We start from the raw sequence: 24,315 nt of genomic DNA on the forward strand, positions 1-24,315 counted from the left end.
ATGCTCCAGCTTGAGGGGGAGTGTTGAATATAATGTATATATAGTGTACAGTCTTTCCTTTTTTAATATAGGTTACATGTATGGTAGTTAGTTTTCCTAGGCTTGTATATATATATATACTTCTCAATTGTAAGTAGTTAAAATATATGAATGAGAATTAAGGTTTTCTTCTCTCTCTCTCAACATAATGTACCAAAAAAACATGGTGCATTAAACCTTAGGCAATCCCAAATAAGTCAAACTGAAATAGGATCTAGTACATCATCAATGTCCACCTTTAAATTCAATCAACAAAGAAATAAAGAAGGGTTTACTAAATTTGTGGCTAGTATGAGCCTACCATTCACATTTGGAGAAGATCCTAGATTTTTAAATTACATTCAAGACTGTGTCCAACCAACCCTTCAAAGAGTTCCTATGAATACTTGTCGGGGTAATATAATTAGAAACTATAAGGATTATAAACAATTAATAATCTAAGAATTTAATAATAATAGAGGTATTATATCTGTGACCTTAGATATATGGACTTATCAAAATAGGATCACATGTGTGACAACACATTATATAGGTTGAAATTGGAAATTAAATAAGAAAATATTAGGTTATCGTATAATATATCATCCTCAAGATGGACCTACCATATAAGATTCTATTACAAGTATTTTTAAAGAGTTTGACATACAAGGAAAATTTTTTAGTATTACCTATGATAATGCTTCAAACAATACTAGTGTCATAGATTTATTTGTAAGAACAATTAGAGGAGGTCCGCTTACTGAGATATTCCATGTGACATGTGTTAGTCATATAATTAATTTAATAGTACAAGATGGTTTAAAATTAATATCTCCCTCATTAGAGGTTATCTGGTTTGTTATACAATTTATTTATCCATCTACCAGATTACAAGAATTTAATGCTTTATGTAAAACGGTTGGTTTGAAGAAGAGAAAATTCCGTCGTGATGTCAGTCATCATTGGAACTCTACCTACCTAATGTTTTTTTTTTTATAAGCAAACACAGAATTCAATAAAAGAAGGCTAAAAAGCCCCAAAGTATACAGGACGTATACAAGGCAGCTAAAGCCTTACAAGCAAAAAGGCCAAAAACAAACCACCCCTTAACTGGAGGCAAGCCACTCCAAGAATCCTAAAAGGGAATGCAGCTCCTCTTCCATATACAATTTAGCCCAACCCCAAATATTACATACAAAAGAATATTTAAACCTCTGAATTGCTAACTCCCCCCCCCCCCCCCCCAACTATATAAAACCTCCTTTACAGTTTTAGGGAACACCCACTTGACCCCAACTAAACCCAACACTAAGTCTCATAGCACTCTAGCCACTGTACAATGAATAAGAATGTGATTCACACTTTCCGCTTCGCAAGCACACAAAAAACACCGATTAGGGAGCTGCCATCCTCTCTTTTGGAGCCTATCAAGAGTCAAAATCTTTCCCCAAGTAGCTTCCCAAGCAAAAAACATGATTTTAGTTGGAACTCTCTCCATCCAAATTTTGTTTTTCGGGAAGACGACATCCATAGGCCTATCCAATCGGCTGTACGCTTCCTTCACTCTAAACTACCCATTTCCCCCTCCCTTCCAAAAAACCGAATCTTCCTCCCAAGTAATCCTGAATCCCCTCAACACTTGGAGCAACTCACCTACCATCTCCACCTCCCAATCATTAAAATCCCTAATAAATCTCAAGTTCCAGCCTCCTTCTCCAACATTCTGGTCCCACATGTCTTCAACTGACGCGTTTCTATGGGCTGCCAAGATGTAGAGGTGCGAGAACCTTTGGGACAGCTCTATATCCCCACACCACATGTCAATCCAGAACCTGATTCTACCTACCTAATGTTAAAATCTTGTGTAGGGTATAATAACATATTATCAGATTATGTCAATTGTAAGATAGGTGAAATTAAAATAACTTTAGACTATTAGGAGAAATATTTTACTTTTTTAAACTTCTTGAAGGTTTTTTATAATACTACTACCATGTGCTCTGTTGTATATACCCCCACATCTTGTAAAGAACTTAGATGTATTTGCAACATCAGTGTTTTGTTTCAACAATATAGGGAATGTGTCCCCTTTAGTGAAATATGTCTACAAATGGAAAAAAAAAATTAAATATGGGAAGAATATTTCACTATTTTTTTGTTTAGCTATTTGTAGGGATTCGAGGAGGGTAAGGTATACGAACGATTAAATACCTTATTTAAATCTTATGAGACTAAATATGGTAGTGCCTCTTCAAGTGCTATAACTCCATGTGTATATGGAAATGATCCATTCTTTATGCAATTAGTTAAGGGAAAACAAGAAGTTAGTCCTTCAAATATGTGCGATCTTTCAAAATATTTAGATACTAATCACTCTTCATACCTATCGCCCAATGAAATTTAAAATTTTGATAATATGAAATGGTGGAAATTTCATGAATCCACCTTTCCAATACTATCTAAAATGACACGTGATCTACTGACTCCACCAGCATCTACTGTAGCATTGAAATTTGCTTTTTCTATAGTTGGAAATACAATTAAGATAAGGGGACAAGACTCGCACCAAAGATGCTTGAAACTTTGACATGTTTGAAGAATTGGGAAAATGAACGCATGGGGCTCCAAAATTTGGAAGATGAATGTAAAGTTGAACTCGAGAATTTGGATATCAATAAAGACAAAAATGTTTAAGAGATTGATGAAGATTGAATAAGAGACAAAAGTAAATATGAAGATTGAAGAAATATATGTTGTCCATTTCTTCTAAATCTATTAAATGAGACTCATCTTTAAAGGTTAAATAATTCATATGATTGATAGTTGGGTGGGTGCTAACCTAGTTGGGATATACTCAAACTATAGTGATGCAATTCTCACTTTTTTTTTTTTTTTCCATGTAATTTGTTGAAATATTGAATGAAAGAACTATATTTTTTTTTATATTTTATTTTCTTTTATATGCTAATATTTAAAATTTATTATTATTTTGATAAAAAAAACATATTCAAATATGATTTTTTCTATTTTTAATAACAAAAAATTAACATTTCTATAAATTTTACAATTACAAACTTGATAAATATAAAAAATAAAAAAGTATAATTATTAGAGATGTTTAAAGGAGCAAAAAGAAATTTCATTTAATAATGAAAAAAAATTAAGACAAAATGACTTGAAAAATTAAATTAAAATTTTAACAAAGTGAGTGGCCCATACCAGAACGACCCATCGACATGATTGGCCACACAAGCTCATGGGCCACATTGGGCCACCTATTTGGTTTGCATAGGCCAGCACAACACGACACTATTTTTAAGTGGGTTGTGTTGGCCTGACACATTGGCCTGTAAAGGCCCACTAAACATTGGTTTATGCTGGCCCAACCCAGCCCATTGGACACTTCTACTTCCTACACCTCTAGGAAATCCACCTATAAATAAATATCCTTTCCATGGTAGAGTCCTTGATAAGGATGATGATATTTATGATGATGAAGCTTTTAGTGCCCCAATCCCTTGTGTTGAAAAGGCTATTTACCCCTTTGTTTGAGAATGTTAATGTTAGTGTTTTCACTATGAGAGTTGTGCAATTGCTAAACACCATTATCTTCCATTTCCAATGAATGCTAGTAAAGATTTTCTACCATTAAGTTTAATACATTAAGACATTTGGGAACCATCCTTTGTTACAAACATCTTTGGTATACAATATGGTATGTTACATTTATGGATTATTGTACTTGTTCTACTTGGGTATATCTTATGAAAACTAAATCAAAAGTGTCATCTATCTTTCCCACATTCTACAACCTCGTTCGAAATTAATTTGGGGCCAAAATACACACTTTTAGATCTAATAATGGGAAGGAATACTTTAACCAAAATCTAATTGAGTACCTTCAAAATAAGGGAATAATCCATTACTCATCTTGCATTAACACCTTCCAACAAAATGAGGTTACTAAAGGCAAAAACACACTTATTAGAAATTGTCCATGCTATACTCTTCAAAATGAATGGTCTAAAAACTTACTAGGGATAAGTTATTTTGATAGCCACCCACATGATAAATAGGATGCCATCTAGAATCATTGATTTCAAATCTCCTGAGGAAAAACTCTATTCTGTTTCCAAATTTTTAGGGGATTGGGAAATTACCTCAAAAAATATTCAATTATGTATCCTATGTTCATTTTCACAGCCATTTGAGAGGAAAATCTAATCCTAGAGCTATCCAATGCATCTTCTTGGGGTATGCATCCATATAAAAGGGATATTAGTGTTATCATCCACCTACCCAGAAAAAAAATACATAATTAGAGATGTGGCCTTTGTGGAAAACCATTTTTTTTTTTTTGGAAACATCTATCCTTAGGGGAGGAGAAATGATATAGAAGTTAGGTGGTGGGATTCTTCTTAGTCTTCTAATTTTTTTGATCTGAGTGCCTCAAAAGACACTCTTCTAATCATTTTCCTGAATAATTAGCTCCCAATCCTTGTACCCTACTGGTTCAAAAATACCAGCCTCATTTAGCCCTATTGACATAGTTGTTAACTTGTAAATTATACCATGTATCGTATTTTTATTTTTCTGTTCCGTGAATCATATCATAGCATGTATCTTATGTCTTTTTTGTATAATTAAAAATAAATAGAAAAAATATGCATACATATGCATATATGCTAGAGACACGAAGAATGCATATGTTCTTATACATTCATCACAAAATCCAGAAAAATAAACTTTTTAAAATTTAAAATTTCATTTTTAGTTCCAAATTCTAAGAATGCATATGTTCTTATACATGTTGATTTTATATATATATATATATATGTGTGTGTGTGTGTGTGTGTGCGTGCGTGCGCGCATGTGTTTATGCATCATTTCCAAAGTCCAACTTTTTATGTTAGACATCATTCATACCTCACTGATATTCATTTTAAAGTTTTTATTAAATAAATTATTTTATTCACTAGTCACCATCATTTAATTTTAACATTCCAACCATTCAAATGAAAATTCTCTAATATCATTGTAAAAATAAATTTACTTAACTTCCAATATGGTCTTTGACAACAAGAATGTAGTTTTTTTCATAGGAGTGTTTTACCTTTTGCTCCTTTTTGCTGTGGAATGTCCTACTTCCGTCAAGCTCTGTAAGCCGATAAGGAGATCGAAGCCGAGAAGAGCCAGTTACGACTGAGAGATCGCCAACAGGAAGCGATTCTCTTTCAGTGGAAGAAGTCGCCGAAGTGGGATCTCTTTTGTTTCAAGGGGGTTCTGAGGAAGGAACGACGCCAACGGAGGAAATCGAGGAACTAAGGAATACTCCTAGGGTTCCTTTTATGTCAAAAGAGAAGGAGAAAATGCGCAATAATGCTATAGGAGAAGACGGAGAAGGTGTTAAGGGCTTTGTGGGTTATTCTCATAGTGGATCTTCAGTCTCGGATCATCCTTCTTATCACGCGAACGGAGAAAAAGGGCTTATCTTTGGGGGGGACTGTGGAATGACGAAAGTGGGAATTTTCCAAGTATCTGCTCATCATTCTTCTCAGCCTTCTCTGCCTTTACGGTATCCCTTCTCCGGTGTGGCTCCTCCATACAAGAGTCCTTTTGATCCCGATCTCTCCATTTCAGCCTTTCATTCCCAGTTTCCTATGAAAAACTGAGTGTTAACTGAAAATTGCTTAAAAAAAAGTGACGTTGGGGATCATCGTCTTGGGTTTGTTGGCAATCCTAATCATGTTGAAGTGGAGTCCCAGATGGCTGGAATGAATCTGATGTCTGAGAGCTTTATCTATGATAAGACCAATTCCAGCTCGCCTCATGGGGCCCCTATTCTGGGCGCAGTAAGCAAGGGAGACTCAGATTTCTCCCAGATGAGTGGATTCCAAATAGAAGGTCTTTCCCCTAGCAAGATGGCTAAAGTTTGTGAAGTCTTGAGTTCCTTGGATATTAAGGTGTACTCAAGACGAAAGAACAGAATTGCCATAGGCAATTGAGCTTTGGTGGTGATGGTCTGGAGTTTTAGGGGCAGTGAGGTGTTTTTATGAAAATCATAAGTTGGAATATAAGGGGGTTGGGATCTAGGACAAAGAGGAGGGTGGTTAAGGATTTTCTGCGGCTTCAGAATCCGGATGTAGTGATGTTTCAGGAAACAAAAAGAGAGGAGTGCGACAGAAGGTTTGTAGGTAGTGTTTGGTCGGTTAGGAATAAGGAGTGGGTTATTCTTCCGGCGTGCGGGGCTTCAGGAGGGATTTTGATCATTTGGGACTCAAAAAAAATGAGAGGTGAGGAGGTGGTAATAGGATCCTTTTCCGTCTCAGTCAAGTTCTTGTTGGAAGGAAGCGGACCATTGTGGTTGTCTGCAGTCTATGGTCCAAACAATCCCTCAATTAGGAAGGAGTTTTAGGTGGAGATGTTAGACCTTTTTGGCCTTACTTATCCCTCATGGTGTGTTGGAGGTGACTTCAATGTGATAAGGAGAAGATCAGAAAAACTGGGGGGATCTGGAGTCACTTCCAGTATGAGGGATTTTGATGGTTTTATAAGAGAAAGCGAATTACATGATCCCCCATTAAGGAATGCCTCTTTTACTTAGTCAAACATGCAGGAGTCACCGGTGTGTAAGAGATTGGATCGGTTTCTCTATTCAAATGAGTGGGAGCTTTCCTTCCCTCAAAGCCTTCAAGAAGTACTTCCTAGATGGACATCAGATCACTGGCCGATTGTCTTGGATACTAATCCGTTCAAGTGGGGACCAACACCTTTTAGGTTTGAGAATATGTGGTTGCAACATCATAATTTCAAAGAGAGCTTTAGCAGTTGGTGGAGAGAATTTGAAGGAAATGGTTGGGAAGGTCACAAGTTCATGAGGAAGTTACAATTCGTTAAGGCAAAATTGAAAGATTGGAATAAGAATACTTTTGGAATGCTTAAGGAAAGGAAAAAAACCATATTGGACGAAATAGCTAACATTGATGCCATTGAACAAGAAGGGGCTCTCTCTTCTGATCTTGCAGCTCAAAGAGTTATAAGAAAAGGGGAGTTAGAGGAGCTAATTTTAAGGGAAGAAATTCATTGGAAACAAAAAGCTAAGATAAAATGGGTTAAGGAGGGGGATTGTAACTCAAAGCTGTTTCATAAAGTGGCTAATAGGAGACGTAACAAGAACTTCATCAAACTCTTGGAGAATGAAAGAGGTTTGGTGTTGGACAGTTCCGAGAGCATCACAGAGGAGATATTACTATATTTCAAAAAGCTCTACTCGAATCCTCCTGGCGAGTCATGGAGAGTAGAAGGTATTGATTAGTCCCCTATTTCAGAAGAGAGTGCTTCTAGGTTGGATTCCCCTTTCGCCGAAGCAGAGATCTTTAATGCCATCTTTCAGTTAGATAGGGATAAGGCGCCGGGGCCTGATGGTTTCACCATAGCAGTATTTCAGGACTGTTGGGAGGTGATCAAGGAAGACTTAGTGAGGGTGTTTGCAGAGTTTCACAATAGTGGGATTATTAATCAAAACACTAATGCTTCCTTCATAGTCCTTTTGCCTAAAAAGAGTTAGTCAAAGAAGATTTCGGATTTTAGACCTATCAGTCTGATCACTTGTCTATATAAGATAATAGCAAAAGTATTGTCAGGGCGTCTAAGAGGAGTTCTACAAGAGACCATCCACTCCACTCAAGGTGCTTTTGTTCAAGGGAGACAAATTCTGGATGCAGTTCTTATAGCCAATGAGATTGTGGACGAGAAAAAACGATCAGGGGAGGAGGGAGTTGTGTTCAAGATAGACTTTGAAAAGGCTTATGACCATGTGAAATGGGATTTCTTAGATCACGTGTTGGAGAAGAAGGGTTTTAGTTCTAAATGGAGGAGTTGGATGAGAGGTTGTCTGTCGTCGGTATCTTATGCTATTCTAGTGAACGGTAATGCTAAAGGATGGCTCAAGGCAGCTAGAGGTTTAAGACAAGGTGACCCTTTATCCCCTTTCCTATTCACTATTGTTGCAGATGTGTTGAGTAGAATGCTGTTGAAAGCTGAGGAAAGAAATTTGCTAGAGGGCTTTAGGGTAGGTAGAAATAGATGTAGGGTGATCCATCTGCAATTCACAGATGATACTATCCTATTTGCTAACCCTAGAGAGGAAGATTTGCAAACTCTTAAGAGTTTATTGTTAGTGTTTGGTCAAATCTCTGGGCTTAAGGTCAATCTTGACAAGAGTAATCTTTATGGCATCAACCTTGATCAGAATCATCTTTCTAGGTTAGCGTTGTTGCTTGACTGCAAGGCTTCAGATTGGCCCATTCTTTATCTGGGTCTTCCTTTGGGAAGGAACCCAACTGCTTGTGGATTCTGGGATCCAGTGATTGAGAGAATCTCTAGGAGATTAGACGGATGGCAAAAGGCTTACTTATCTTTTGGTGGTAGGATAACTCTCCTACACTCTTGCCTTTCCCATATCCCTAGCTACTTCCTTTCTTTGTTTAAGATTCCAGCTTCAGTGGCTGCAAAAATCGAGAGGATGCAAAGGGACTTTCTATGGTCAAGGGTTGGGGAAGGTAAAAGAGATCATCTTGTTAGGTGGGAAGCAGTGTGCAAGCCGAGGGTTATAGGGGGTTTGGGGATCGGGAAGATTCCTTTAAGGAATCGTGCTCTTCTAGGGAAATGGTTGTGGAGGTTCCCTAGGGAGAGTACATCTCTTTGGCATCAGGTCATTCTTAGCATATACGGGACACACTCAAATGGTTGGGATGCCAATACTATAGTCAGATGGTCACATCGCTGTCCTTGGAAGGCCATAGCACAAGGCTTTCAGGATTTTTCCAAGTATACTCGGTTTATCGTAGGAGATGGGGAAAGAATTCACTTTTGGGAAGATTTGTGGTGGGGGGACCAAACTTTAAAAGACCAATATCCAAGACTATTTCGAGTAGTAATGGATAAAAATATTCCAATATCTTCAATCCTTGGTTCGTATCGCCCTTTCTCATGGAACTTTAATTTCCGTCGTAATCTAATCAATTCTGAGATAGAAGATCTAGAACGCCTCATGCACTCTCTAGATTGTATGAACTTATCCACTTCCGCTTCAGACGCGAGATCATGGTCCTTATGTTCTTCAGGCTTGTTCACAGTCAAATCTTTCTTTACAGCCCTGTCCCAAATGCCTGATTCATCTCCATTTTTCCCCACTAAGTTTGTTTGGAAATCTCAAGTCCCTTTCAAAGTTAAGGCCTTTATCTGGCTTGTGGCACATAAGAAGGTGAATACCAATGACTTACTACAATTGAGGAGACTCCACAAAGCTATTAGCCCTGACGTATGTAAGTTGTGTATGGAACAAGGAGAATCAGCAGATCATCTCTTTCTCCATTGTTCAGTGACGTTGGGGTTGTGGCACAAACTTTTTCAGCTAGCCAAGATGGATTGGGTTCCTCCGAAAAGCATTTCAGACATGATGTTCATCAATTACAAAGGATTTGGCAAGTCCAAGAGAGGGGTAATTCTATGGCAAAATGCGAGTATAGCGTTAATCTGGGTTGTGTGGCGGGAAAGAAATGCTAGGATATTTGAGGACAAGGCTAGGAATTCAGGGAATCTTTGGGATTCCATTCATTTCCTTGCGTCCTTTTGGGCGTTTTGTTCAGCGGGTTTTAAGGGCACCCCCTTTAACGTATTACAACTTGATTGGCTATCAGTTTATAGTTCAAATAGTTCCAATGGGACGGCCTAGTGTATTATTATTTTTTCATGTTGTTTAGTTTTTCTTTTGGAGGGAGGATTCCTCATCCTCCTTTTGTACTTTTTTTTCTATCAATATATTCTTGCGTGGTTTCCTATCAAAAAAAAAAAAACTTAGGCACATATCAAAGTTTGGTAGGAAAGTTGATTTATCTATCACATAAGACCCGATATTGCATATGTGATTAGTGTAGTGAGTCAATTTATGCATTCACCGTTGAAGTCTCATTTAGAAGCAATGTGCAAAGTATTCAAGCATATCTCAAGACAACCCCTGGTGAAGGAGTTACATTTCAAAAGACTAGAGACCTACAGTTAGAAGGCTACACTAATGCACATTGAGCAGGTTCTCTAGTTGATGAAGATCAACAAGGTATTGCATGCTATTGAGAGAAAATCTAATTACTTAGAGGAGCAAAAAGCAACTAGTACTGGCACAGTCAAGTGTTGAGACCAAATTCAAATCCATGACACAAGGGATTTGTGAGTTACTTTAAGTTAAAACAGTACTCACATATCTTAAGATTAAAATTCAAGAACCTATGATGTTATTTTGTGACAACAATGCAACCGTATACATAGCCCACAATCCAATCCACCATGATAGAACAAAACATGTGAAGATAGACTGACTTTATCAAGGACATATTGGACAGTGGACAAGTGTGTACACTTTATGTTTCAACCAAGCAGCTGGCTGATGGACTCACCAAGGGATTATCAAATTCCACATTCCATCAATCCTTAAACAAGCTGGGAATGCAAAATATATTTGTATCTACTTGAGGGAGAGTGTTGGAATATTTGACAGAATCACGGCTAAATTCATTTTACCTTAATTAGAATAGAGCTGTATTTCTCTTTTCTTCCTTTAGGATATGTATACTATTCCTCTGAATGATAGAATAGTTTCTGTTTTTCAGATTTTAATGTTGAAGGTGCAGGCAGTGCTGGATGCAATTGTTTGACTGGATACTACCTTCTTGAGCCCTAACTAGATTTCTTATACACCCTCCATCAGCTTCTATTGCTGTACTTTGCCTAAATTTTCATCCCCTACAGCCCTAAAGTTCTTATCTATTCAACTTTAATTTTTTAGTACTGGAAACTTCTCTGTAGTTCTACATCAATAAAACACCTGAGCTCATTGTATTCAATTGAAGAGTCCGTTGACCAGTAAATTCACCCATGTAGTTTAATTAATAGCAATTCAAAGAGCAAAGAACTCTTGTATGTACTCCACTGCTTGTCAAGTAAAGATAACAAACGTTATTTGTTTTCTCAAAAAAGTGCCTCTACAAAATTACAGAAATAAACATCGACCTTGGTCAGTACATTTGTTCTTTGATAGGTGTATGAATCAATCCCTGGTTGCTAAATGCTTGCAACTTTGTCCAAAAACTTTTCTGATGAAAAATTTGCAATAAAGGGACAGAAAAACTTTTAATTTAGGTAAATATGCTCATTGGAAATGATAGCTTTGTAGAATGACATGACAGATACTGGTTTAATTGGTGCAAATATGGCAGCTGGTAAAGCTTGCAAGGTCTTTATAACATGATATGACAGAAATGCGTTTAACAGCATAAATTCCAACTTAATTATCATACCTGTATATCTGCATATGAAAAATTTTCGCCCAAGTTTGATTTGAAAAAATAGTCTTCAATATAGACCTGCAAGTAAATGTGAAAATAGAAAAAAACTAGTTAAGATAGAAAAATGAAATTCAGTTTTGATATCTATTCGTACAATCAATACATATCAAGGGTAGAGACAGAAAGTATGTACTATTCTAACTACAAAAAGCAACACACAACTATTTTAATATGAAGACAACCAGTTTGCTGATGATCCATCTTTTCTTTTAAGTGAAGAAGTTATACTATCCAGCCTTAGGTTCTTATCAAGGCTTTGGGTAGGATTTCCTGCATCAAGATTAACATCCATAAGAGTATCTTCTCTGGGTTAACTTGTACTGGGACAGCCTTGAAAGGATAGCTTTTGGGATTGGTTGACGGATTAGGGAATGACCTTTGAGATACCTATAACATCCACTTGGAGGTCTTCCCACAGCCATGAGTTTTTATCATCCTGTTGTCGAGAAAATGACCAAGCACTTAGATGATTTAAAAGAAAGCATACTTTTCCAAGACAGTAGAATCACTTTGACAGATTCCTGATTGACTCATTTTCCAACCTACCCCCTGTCTCTCAGAGTGCCTATTAGTGTAGGTTAGAAAGAAAGCAAAGTTTCAGGATGATTTCATTTGGTCTAAGGTTGGGAGTTTACAGGTGTAAAGCTGTCTCCAGCGCTTAGTCATTAAGGATAACTAAGAGTTGCAGGTCAACAGGTGGGTTGGCAAATCCAGTTTTGAGATATGGACTGCTGTTCTAGGACAGTTTTTTCCAAGTTTATCCAAAAAATGGATTTAAAATCAGATTCTGGGAGGACACTGGTGGGGGAACAATCAGATATCCTAAGTTCTTTTCTTTTCATTTTTGAGAAAGAACTCTCATCCTACCCATTTACCATTTCTATATAACTCCATCCACCGACAATACTTCTAGTTTCAAATGAACAAAAAAATGTGAAATAATAGCCAAGGTGCTTTTAGGACAAATTATTTTGCCCATTCTTGTCTTTTTTTAAAAAAAATAAAAAACATAAGAAGTATTTATTAAGGTTAAAAAGAATAAAAGAAGGATAATGAATCCTCCCCACAATTACAAAAACCTAATCTATATAAGATTGAACTCCTCTACCATACAAGGAGTCGATACAAATAGACTACAAGACAATATACAAAGATATTACCTCTTAAAGTCCTGACTAAGCTCCTCTTAATGATGTCCAAACCCTTTTAATCTACATACCGGATGTCAATTGAGTTGAATAACAGTAAGAGGAATGTCTTTAAAAGCCTTGCATGAGGCCCAAAAAGAGGAATAGAAGTGAATAAAATCCCACTATGTCAATGTGAAAGCTATGTCCACTTTGTCATAGCAGATTTTCCACTACAATCAAAGAAAAAATTACAGGGTGATCTCCTGCCTCCCAATGATCACTTCCACTGTTTTTCACTTATAAAACAAAATATTAGGGCAGACTAATACGCCTAAAATACCCCTTTAAAGTTCATTGACCTTTTCACAAAGGTTGATCTGCGGTTATGGGGAAGAGTGTACAGTATAATTAAGCTCCACACAACTCAACATTCACCTCCTCTTCCACAAACCGAAAAGCCTGCTAAGAAGGCCCCTTCCTTAGCCCTTATTCAGGATACTAAAGAGCACCTCCATGGCCATGATGAATTGGTATGGGGGGACTATACACACAGCCCTATGTTCTTTTTTTCCCTTTAAGGATTAAAGTTTGGAGAAGATCATGGTTGTGTTGCTATGCACAGCCATTTTTTTTTAATCAATTTGTATGGAGAGAGACCCTCTTTTTTAAATAAAAAAACTGACTTTGGATTTTCTCTTAATGTGCTTATATAGAGTGAAGTGTAACATTGATTTTCCATGACATTGTAGTCATATTAAGATTAGCAGTTGGAATTCACCAATATGCAACATTTTATTGTCATGCATAATCACACAAAAAGTGCAATTGCATTAGCAATGCATTGCATATGTTTATCTTTACCTATCATAGGAGTCTCTACCTATGCTATTTACTGCACATTAATGTAGTTTAATTTTGAGAGGCCAGGGAATGAAGACAAAACTAAAGAGAATGCTAACCTGTGGCTTGGCTAAAAGAAGCACGTCTCGATGAATACCGGATAACCACCATTGATCTTGATCTTCAAGGTAAGAGCCATCACTCCATCTAAATACTTGAACAGCAAGAACATTCTTCTTGTTGGAACCACATGGATGACAGTAATCAGTGATTTCAAATTCAGCAGGAAGTCTACTATCCTGACTGTTCAGACACAATATTGCAAGTTTTGTTAATAAATCTCAGGATTTCTATCAAAATGTGGATATCTTATTATCCCCCCAGTCTCCACTCCTGCCCCAACAGGAGGCTTATGTTATTAGACATTGTCTTATGTAAAGATCACCTTCTCCCTTGATTTTTCATCATGGAAAAAAAAATTTGTTCACTTTTTTCTAGTTAAATAGAAATATAAAATACATCAATAACAGTAAAAATAAATGACAATAATACTAGTAAAAAATGATATTTTAAATAAACAGTGAAAATAAATGAAAATAATACTAATAAAAATAATATTTTAAATAATGTCACAAAGGCAGGATTATTTACCATTTTGACAGTCAGAATGACACTTAAAATGATAACTTTATGTGCAAAAAGCTTAATGGTGCAAAAGATATAAGATGTTGTTCATTTATTACCCTTAATTTCTATAATTATTTAAAGACAAATTTTTCTTATATGATTTTTTTAATGAAAAACAAATATTTCATTGTCATTAAATAATTAAATATAAAGAAGGACAAGAAATCCTTCCCCCATAACACAACCACTACATAACTCTAATCAAAAGTAAGGATAACCATCCACCCTAGAGAGTCAAGGTCATTGCACAACTAAAGGTGGTTACCACAACAAACTCAATACTTAGGGGCTAAGAGAACTCCCAAGAAAAGTGGTTTCATTTCTTTGTTTCTTTTTGGGCTTATTGTACAGACATTTTTAAATCTTATCCTTTGAGTGTAATTCAGCTTAGTTGGTTTTCGCTTTGCACACCTTTGGGTAAGGTCTACAAGGCCAGGAGTTGTTACACTTGTACAGACTTTTTGTACCTTTTGTATAGCTCCTTGTATTGAGGAGGTTTACTTAGTTCTTTTTTATCAGGTTTGTATTTCATGAGGATTTGTCATCCTTCTCATGTTTTGTTTATTCTTAATTAATACATATGTTTTTTCTGATATTAAAAAGAAAAAGAAAAAGAAAAAGAACTCCCAAGAAAAGAGATCAATTGTTTGGCTCCCCATTTTGCTGAAATTATTTTTTTATATGAATAAGCATTATTAATTCTATTTTAAGCTAAATGCTAATATTTTAAAATGATGCTAATGCTATTTCAGTAGTTTGAAGTAAGACCATAAAAGGATGTCCTATCACTTTAAAAAAAAAAAGGGTTCAGTAAGACGATGCGGCAATGAGACTATACAAAAGAAGAGAGGCCTATGTATTTGTGCTGGTGGCTGGATGGCCAGGAGAGTTGGATATTTGCCCAGCTGCTCTCAAGACATGAAGCTGTGCACTCATGCTTGGTTGCTTGACAGTTTACCATTGCACCAGACAATGGCTCCTACTTTGCTAAACAATGGAGGTCTCCATAATTTCCCAGTTAATTTTCTTATAACAATCAGACCACATTAAGCCCCCAAATGCAGAAATCAAGAACAACAACTACATTTCCCCTATGAAATATTTTAGTTCCTCTGGGACTCACAGGCTGAGTTTTTATTCTTGTATGAAGTATGTGGATGATCATGATCATGATCTGCATTGAAAATAAGAGAAAGAGCTCATCCTGAAAGGGCCTGCACTTTCCAAAGTGTAACATGAGAATATAACTCAGCCCTAACAGATCACCAAATGAACACATGATGTTTCTAGTGCATGTGCCAGTATAGTTTATTAATTCAACGTCTGCATAACAGGTGAAACAGGTGACTGGCTCAGTTAATATATTGAAACAGTATGTTACGAAAATTACAAGTTATTGAAATATGGTTACCACTGAACACTGATGTAATATTATATGCATCATCAAGTAATGATACGGTCATAATAGCTGACTGATTGACCATCAACTCATAATTAGGGCTTACTCTGCATTAACTCCCTATGTGAAGTTTTTATAAAGTTTTTATTGTAGCTTTTAAATCATAGTAGAAGTAGAACTATCCTCGCAGACTAGTTGGTTTTAAAGAGCCCTAAGGCATTTTCATAGTAGGTCATTCTACAAGTTTATGAGTTCAGTTTTTTTTTTTTCTTTTTTTTTATAAGCCCGCAGAAAATATTATAGAAAGAGAAAAAGGTGATACAAAAAGGAAATGCTAGAGCTTGCCAATGTACATGGGGAGTATACAAAGGGGCCAAGCAAGGAGGGCAATCAAAGGAAAACAACACCTGCACACAACTACTTTGCTCCTAACCAATCAACAAAATCGATCAAAGACATATTATTCCCCTATAAATGATGCCTAACATAATCCAAAAAGATATGCATACGGAAGATTTTAGCGATTGATCCGAGATTTCCACATCTTCAAAGCCACCAATTTTTTTCATGCCAAATGGTCCAAAAAAGACACAACGGGGGAACTAACTAAGCTTTCTTCCTCTTTCCTACTTGAACCCCATTCCAACTTAGCAACATCAATCTAATTGAAGACTCCATTACCCATTGCAACCCAAATGATAGTAAAATCAACTGCCACAAATATCAACGGTGACACAATAAAGAAGCATGTGGTCAATGGATTCCTCCTCCCTTTTTCACATAAAGCATCTATTTACTAAAACCACCCCTCTTTTTTTCAAATAGTCTAATGTCAGGATCCTCACCAAGTTGCTTCCCATGCAAAAAAACCAATTCTTATTGGGACCCATGGAATCCAAATAATTCTAGATGGGAAAGCCTCTGAACTCTATGTGGCCAGAAAAGAGTAGAAAGCTCTAAAATAGGACTTTCCATTCCTTGAAACTAACCAAGCCATTTTATCCTCTACATCACGCCTAATCGAATGCTTTTTAAATTTTCATAGGAAGGCCTCCACCATCTCTAACTCCCAATCAAGGAACTGTCTTGAAAACAACGACTTGAATGGCCCAATTCCCTATCTTGCTTCCGCATATTTGCTACCCACCACTCCTTTGAGTTGGCAATGGTAAATAGGGTGGGGAAAGAGTCTTTTAGCAAGGTATTGCCACATCATTTGTCCAACTAAAACTTGATTACAATTAAGTACTTTTAAAACCTCCCAATTTTTTTTTATTTCCGAAAACCAACACCATAACCCTCCCTAAGCACCGTCGAACTCCAACCTCCTCCTTCTTTGAAACCAAGACCAAGAAAGTAGCATTTAGAATCCTTACAAAGGAACTTCACTCAAAGAAGTCTTTCAAGAAATCCATCACCTCTGCCTTAACAAAATCCCAACACTACTACCAAAAGTCATAGTAAAACCATCTAGCCCAAGAGCTTTGTCCCCTCCTAAGTTAGATGAGGCATAGGAAACCTCCTCATCTAAGAAAGGAGCCTTCAAACCCCTTGCATCTACACTCTCCTAACCAAGCAAAGACCATTCTATTGATGCGGCCTCTAACCCCCACCCTTTGGAAAGAGACGATGGAAAGCATCCGCAACACCAACCTTAATTTCTACATCCTCAAAAGCCAAACCTTGTCCACTTTGATTCTAGCTAAGTAATTTCTTCTTCTATAAACATTGGCCATCTTGTGAAAAAAACTAGTATACCCAATTTCTTCTTACGAGTTCAATTATTGTCTCATTATTTCTAGTAAAAGAGATTTGAGAATCTAAGGTACCTTCTAAGGTAAGTTTCTTCATTTGGGAGACAATTTAGGAGAAAATTCTAAAGTCTGATTAACTTATCAGCCAAGGTTAAACCTAGTTAACTAGTGTTGCCTGTGCATACAAAAGGACTTGAAAGATCAAATTTTAATTTGCGTGTCCTAGGTTCCACCCCATGGGATCAAAGATATGCTACTTGGATGGAATCACAAATTTTTGGCTAAAATTCATAAGGTGGTTTCGGAAACAAACTCCTTTATGTTTCTTTTGGATTATTTGGAAGAGAGAAATAGATGGAGCTCATGTTTCTTTTGGATTATTTGGAAAAGAGAAATAGATGAACCTTTAAAAGGATTAGAGCGATTTATGTTGGTCATGAAAGATCTACTTCACAAATGTTTGTGTAGTCTAGGTGTTCAATGAGAGATGTTAATTTTTCCTATCTAGAATTTTAAATGGTTTGGGTTCAAGTTAGGCTGGCATGGAACTGGTCATCCATCTCTCTTTTTTTCTTTTTGGCTGTATTGATACCCACCCCTTCATTAAAGATCTTATAATTAACACATGTATATGACTTGTCTATAAAAACTTATATAGCAAAATCTATTCACAAGCATGTATTAGTTACCTATATCCAACAGGAACTCCATTTATCCATGCAAAAAAGGCAGAATCAACAGCTTCAAAGTGTAACAATATCCTACGACCTGTCAAGTGTAAATTTGCATAACTTAATTAAGGAAGAGAGCATTAGGACATTCAATATTTTACACATTTTAATTAGGGTGAAATACTAAAAACTTTAAAGAACTTTCACATTCTTAAACCAAAAAAAATATATTGGTAAAACCACAACACCCCAGAAAAGTAAACTTTCTGTCTTAAAAACCCAACCATTAAGCATCCATTTGTATCTATTGATAAATTCATTTTTGGTTAAGACCGCCCTCTACATGTTCCTTTATGACAACCGAGTAACACAACTAACATTTTTTTTTTTATAAGTGAGAGTAATATATTGCAAAAAAGGAGCTAAAATAGCGACTTAAGATGTACAAGAAAGAGAGACTCACCCCCTTACAACTGAAACAAAAACTGACCAGACATGTACAAAAAAAAAACAACCCCTCCCTTACCAGGAGCCCAATCAATGAAATCAATTAGCATCAAAGGACCATCTTTTATAAACAATTTAGACTCCGTCCAAAGCAAATATACAAAAAAAGATTTCAGCTTTTACACGGACAGCACACCATCATCAAAGGCAATCTTGTTCCTTGTCTTCCAAACTACTAACCAAAACAAGCATAAAGGGCCCACATTCCAAATAGCCCTACACTTCCTACCCACAAAAACCCCTTTCCACCCCAAGAGGGTTTCCCTAACCGAGGAAGGAAACATCCAATGCACTCCAAACAGACTAAAGAACAGCTTCCACACTTCCCTTGTTTTTTTGTAATGGAGAAGAAGATGGTCAATGGACTCCTCATGCACTTGACATAAATAACATTTGTTTGCTAAAGCCCACCCCCTCTTCTAAACTTGGTCCAAGGTTAGAAATTTTCCCCATGTTGCTTCCCAAGCAAAGAAACTTACTTTTGGTCACACATGAGTTCCATATTATCTTCATTGGGAAGCACCCTGTTGATTCCAGCTCTAAGGCTTTGTAAGGAGCCTTTACCGAAAACGTGTCATCCTTTGATTCCCCCCACCTCACCCTATCCCCCACATCCACAACCACACTCTTTCCACTCTTCCCACAATAACAGGTTTTCCACCTCATCCATCTCCATCTCCCAATCATTAAAAGGCTTAAAGAAGCAAGGGCTCCAATCCCAACACCCCCCCCCCTTTTTCCTCACATTGACATAACATATTTTTTAAGGGTAATAGAACATTTAACATTTTACACATTTCAATCAGGGAAAAATATCAAAAACCTTTGAAAAAATTAACACTTTATGAAATCCACAAAAATTATTGGAGAAACCAAAACACCCTAGAAAAAAAGAACTGTCTGAAAAACCCAACCATCAACCATCCATCTGTAAATATTCAAATTAATTTTTGGATAAAACTGCCCTTTACACATTTTCCTATGCCAAATGACTAAAATACAACATTAAGATTATCAGTATGTGCTGCCATCTTAGACCTAGCCCAGCCCAGATGGCATGATTCCCTCCCTCCTTGTATAGCTGTAAGTCATATCTCACAGTTGAATTGCTTATCCACTATTCCAGAATAGCCTTTCTCCCTTGCTTATGGATTATTTCTTCACTGAATTAACATGGAATATATCAAAACAGAAGAATATCTACTGTACCATTTGCCTGATCATCAATACAGAAGAAACATACTTCAAGAGCAAACAATCTTCCACAGAATTTAGGACAAAATTACTGACCTTAAAAAGACCTAATCGACATAGGAAAGCAAGAATTTTTGAGAATATACTGGATCAAAAAGGATAAATAGTGGCAGTTGATTAAATTAATGGGATCAACAAGCAAAATCTTGCAAAAATAAAAGAAGATCCAGATCAGATGCATTAGTGGACACTAATAAGAGTTATGTGGAAGCATGTCACTTGTCAACTACAACTACCAAAACATTGAAAGAGAGGATACCCTTCCATTCGTGAGGAATGTGGAAGACTGTCCTGTAACAGCCAGTAGGATTTTCTGTAGGAACATGAGGTGGATCAAGAGGAAACGGATATACGATATTTGTATAAATAGGCCGATCAAATCCATGCATCTGCCAATTCGAAGGCACTGTTCCATTAGAAAGAAAAAAATATATATTAGAAGTCATAGTGGGGGCACTTGTAAAGATCAAAGTACTATCATAGAACAGAAAAATCAATGAAGAACATACATATCTCAAAACACTCTTCAACTTGCCCATAAAACCAATTTTTGTTATATACCAAAAAAAAAAAAGATATTGGAGATTAAAAATGTTAAAGATGTCCTTAATTTCCAGATTTTTCAAAAATATAACTTCAGCATGCTTGGTTTGTATTTTCTATAATAATAGCACAGCATGAGAATTAAAGGGGTCACATCAACCCAAACTTGGCCAAAGAGAATTTACTCTGCAGTTCAACCTGAAATATAATTATAGTATATGGAAAAATCTGGCCTAATTTTTCAATAGCAACAACAAAGCATTATCATCAAGGTCAATGACACAAATTGAACCTTTCTCATGAGAGAAAAGGTTAATAAAATTCAAGGTGTTTCTTTGATGCATGATTCTGGATATGGAAAGGTAGTCCAAGCAACCAGAAGTCTAGGGACATAGAGAGAAAAAAGAGCTAAACTTGGTAGATACAGTGATGGAAAGGTTAACATAGCCTGTCAATAAAAACCTACGAAAATTGCAAATACAAGCTATAAGCTTTTCCTCACAAACTATCATAGACTGGAAAAAATAAATATGCGAAATGTGGCACAACTAGTTGTAGATGAGAATCTATAGGAGAAAGTTGTCACTGCTAAGAAAAGGAGATAGAATAACATTACAAAAGCTTGCTGTTGGAGAAAAGACAAGTAAAAATATTGAACAATGAAAAATAGAATGCATGAGGCTATTATGAAAATAGAATGAGGAGCGAGGAAAAATGTCATCTTAAAATTTGCAAGAGCATTTAATTACACTACTACCACATGTATATATCATGTCTTCATTTTAAGATTTCAGGAAGTTGTGGCATCCAACTCCTTATATCTATAGGAGGCTAAAATCCATGCCCATTTTCACAGATTATAGATATGATAAAGTGTGAAACTCTATAAAGTTGTCAAAAAACAAAAAGGGGGCAAAAAAAATGCAGTATTGAGATTATGGATGTTTTTTTTCCTATTTCATTAATAAGCAATCTGGTACAGAAAAAGGAAAGGGGAAAGCCCTAACAAAGTTGATATGATATATATATATATATATATGTGTGTGTGTGTGTGTGAATCCGGTATAATTTGAATGGTGATTTGTAGGATATTGAGGGAAAGATTGAGGCCCCAATTGTGGGTAATTTGTGTGATTTTAATTTTTTCCATATTTGTATTTTTTCCATTTTTTGCTCTCTGTGTATATGTTAAATAGGGACCCGATTATGTAAACAAATACAATTTTTGAATGAATATTAGAGTGATTCTCAGTTTCTACAATATATATATATGTATGTATGTATATATTTATGTATGTATGATACACAGAAAACTCTAAACACTGACTTGTTCAATTGAAACAAAAGATAATCATATAAACTTCCAAAGGAGACATAAATGGGGGGAAATTTCTCTTTGAACTCATCAAGGATAGAAAAAAAAATGAATAAAATCAGAACTCCAGGTCAAAAACCACTTCAATGAAGTTGTATGCCTTTAAAGGTATAAAATCTCCATGTTTTTGCAAATCTCCAGTTTCAAGCTCAGCAAATTGTGGATGTGAAGAAGTAAGATCACAATGAGAGGAAAGAGCTGCTGCCGGAAAATAACCTGAGAACAAGTTATTCTGCTTTGATCTGAGGCATGATGAAGTGCAAAGTTGAAAAGTTTGAAGTGGAAAAAAAGTCTTTTCAGGTGAAGTTTGAAGGATCGAATGGTGGAACTTGGGTATCAGTAACAGAAAGGAGCCGTGGTTTTGTTGTATCAGTAGGATTTGGAATGGAGGAGGTGGATTGGTTAACGGAGCACTTGAAGAAAGCTGTGGAGTTGGAGAATACCAGGGGATTTACACGAAAGTTCAGGGGCGAGAATAAGATTCATTTGATGGAGATTTGCTTCAACAATAGAGGGCGATTCATGAAAATCACCGAGATTGCTACAAGAAGGAAACCTCTACTTCTTGTCATCCCCGAGGGTGTTAAAGGTAGTGGATGGGAAGTCCTTAGGAGGGCGATTCTTTCAGTGCAAGATTATTCTGATCAAGTCGGAGAAGAGCTGAAGAAGATGTTTGGCAATAATCAGATGAGTACAAGCATATATAGAGGTGGTCGGTCATACGCAGAGGTGGTTGCAGAGGATGGAATTAGGAGTGGAGTTCCATTATCAGCTGGAAAATGGGCCAGAGCCGTAATATGTGAATGCAAAGAAAAAGTTCAAGACTAGACTCATGAAGGCAAGGCCATTGCGAGGATGTTGGGTGTGAAAGGTATGGTGTCTATAAACCCCATTTCCGCCTTTAAGGGGTGTTTCTTTGTGAGTACAGCAGGAAGAGCAAAATGGTTACAAGAGCAGGAGAGACTTTTAGTGAAAGGAAGGCTTGTTCTCCTAAGAAGATGGTCGCCAAGAGAAAATATGATTATTCCTGGAAAATTCAAAAGGGGTTGGTTAGTATTGAAAGGCCTTCCTTTTCACTTGTGGGAGGAAGACCAGCTGAAATTCATCTTGAAGAAGTGGGGGAGGGTGACGGAGGTAGCAAGGGAAGCCGTGAAGCTGTTGGACTTGACGAAGGTGAAGCTGTGGGTGGAGATGCATCCTAATGTCGTGCTTCCAGCGTTGCTTGAGGTGGAAGACGGGGCTTGGAAACATACAGTAGCAGTTTCAGTCATCGGAGAAGAAGGCGAAGACGGCAATGTCACGTCCGAGACATCCCACTGTAGGTACGAGTGGTTGAAAGAAGGGGGTTGCGTCTCTCAGACGCCAAAATTTGCAGAGGGGCTACGAGGTAGTATCAGGGGTAATGAGTGCTGCAGTAGGGAGCTTCTTCCCCGGGCACGTTATCGGTGTTCGAGTACAAGCATGGCGGCCAAAAGGGAGAAAGGATGGGAAGGGCGCAGATTGGGCTTAGTAGAAGAAGACATTCTTGGGCCCATAGTGCCTGAGTCTTCTACTAAAGCCCATCCAGTAAGGGCCCAAAAAGGGAGAAGGAGTCGTGGGCTTCACGCTGGCCCAGACGTCCCTCAAGCCCATGACGCAGCGGCATCCCTTTCTTCTCCACGAGGAGCGGGCTCCTCTGCAAAAGCGACCACGCAGCCTCGTTCAGGCGATGAGAGGGCCGGCGTCGAGGTAATACTTGGAGAGGATGGTCGGGCCAATGAGTTTCAAGCCCAGACTTCATCCAACCCTAGCCCACCTTCAAAGACAGAAGAGGTGAGTTACGGGCGTCGGGCTGTGGGCTGTAAGTCATTAGGCCCGTCGGGGTTGGGCCAAGTTCAAGGAGGATTGATGTCGTCTGGCATGAGATATAGGTCTCGAGAGGGAGAAGGCGCAGCGAGAAAGGGGAAAGCTCCAATGGATCAGATGGAAGACTTCACGCAAGGGGAAAAGACGATGGATTCAAGGGAGATGTGGTCCAAACTCTTCCTTCCAAGCGCGGCTCGCCGTCATGGACAACGGAGTAGCAGCGAGACTCTTCCCCTAAGGAGCGCAGCGTCACTTTGCGAAGTCCGCAATCTGGAAGTGGATGGCGGGATGGGATCTCAACAGATACGAGGTATCAGAGAGAGTCCCATCTTCCGTTGTCTTCTGCCAAGGAAATGCAACAGCTGGTCGAAGGAAGAAACCTCGACGTCAAGAGGAGAGATGGAATCACGAAAATCCCAACTCAAAGATGACAAAGGAGGATTTACGGGCCGAGCGGGGTACGATCCTTGTGGTTCTTCAGTCACGGTGTCACCTTCTATTCCAAGAACCAGAGGTAAAGAAATCATTTTGGGAGGAAATTGTGAAATTCCGGGAGTGGAAAACTTGGAGGTAAGTCAGTCTTTTTCTTCTCAGCCACCCGAGCCTTATCCCTATCCTTCCTGTAATCTGGAAAAGAATCTTCCGTGTCCCTCCGGTCCTCATCTCCCATATTCAGAAATTCTTTCCCAGTCTCCTTCGGTAAATCAAGGTAAATTTAAAATTTTTCCTGAAATAGGCGATGTTGGCCCCTTAAATTTTGTTGGCATCCCTGTCCAAGTTGAGGAGGAGAATCAGAGAGCTGTTTCTAACCAGATGTCCGAGAGATCTACCCCTGGGAAGTCTTCTAACCTGATGCCAGGCAGTCCGGGGGTTAATGAGGCATCCCCGCC

At 37.5% G+C, this 24,315-nt stretch overlaps 1 protein-coding gene across 2 annotated transcripts in view; it reads right to left on the reverse strand.

Annotated features, from left to right (window-relative positions):
- The window catches only part of LOC100241220 (uncharacterized), a 61,428-nt gene that overhangs the window by 24,896 nt on the left and 12,217 nt on the right, over nucleotides 1–24,315 (reverse strand). For both annotated transcript variants that reach the window (XM_002266364.4, XM_010647302.3), the window contains exons 4-7: nucleotides 19,922–20,068; nucleotides 17,920–17,998; nucleotides 13,510–13,693; nucleotides 11,373–11,438 (exon numbers count right to left, since the gene is read on the reverse strand). In XM_002266364.4, the coding sequence (XP_002266400.1) occupies nucleotides 11,373–11,438; nucleotides 13,510–13,693; nucleotides 17,920–17,998; nucleotides 19,922–20,068 (476 nt within the window). The remainder of the gene's footprint in view (nucleotides 1–11,372; nucleotides 11,439–13,509; nucleotides 13,694–17,919; nucleotides 17,999–19,921; nucleotides 20,069–24,315) is intronic.

Source organism: Vitis vinifera, chromosome 13 (assembly GCF_030704535.1).
Source record: "Vitis vinifera cultivar Pinot Noir 40024 chromosome 13, ASM3070453v1".
In the NCBI taxonomy this organism is placed as follows: domain Eukaryota; kingdom Viridiplantae; phylum Streptophyta; class Magnoliopsida; order Vitales; family Vitaceae; genus Vitis; species Vitis vinifera.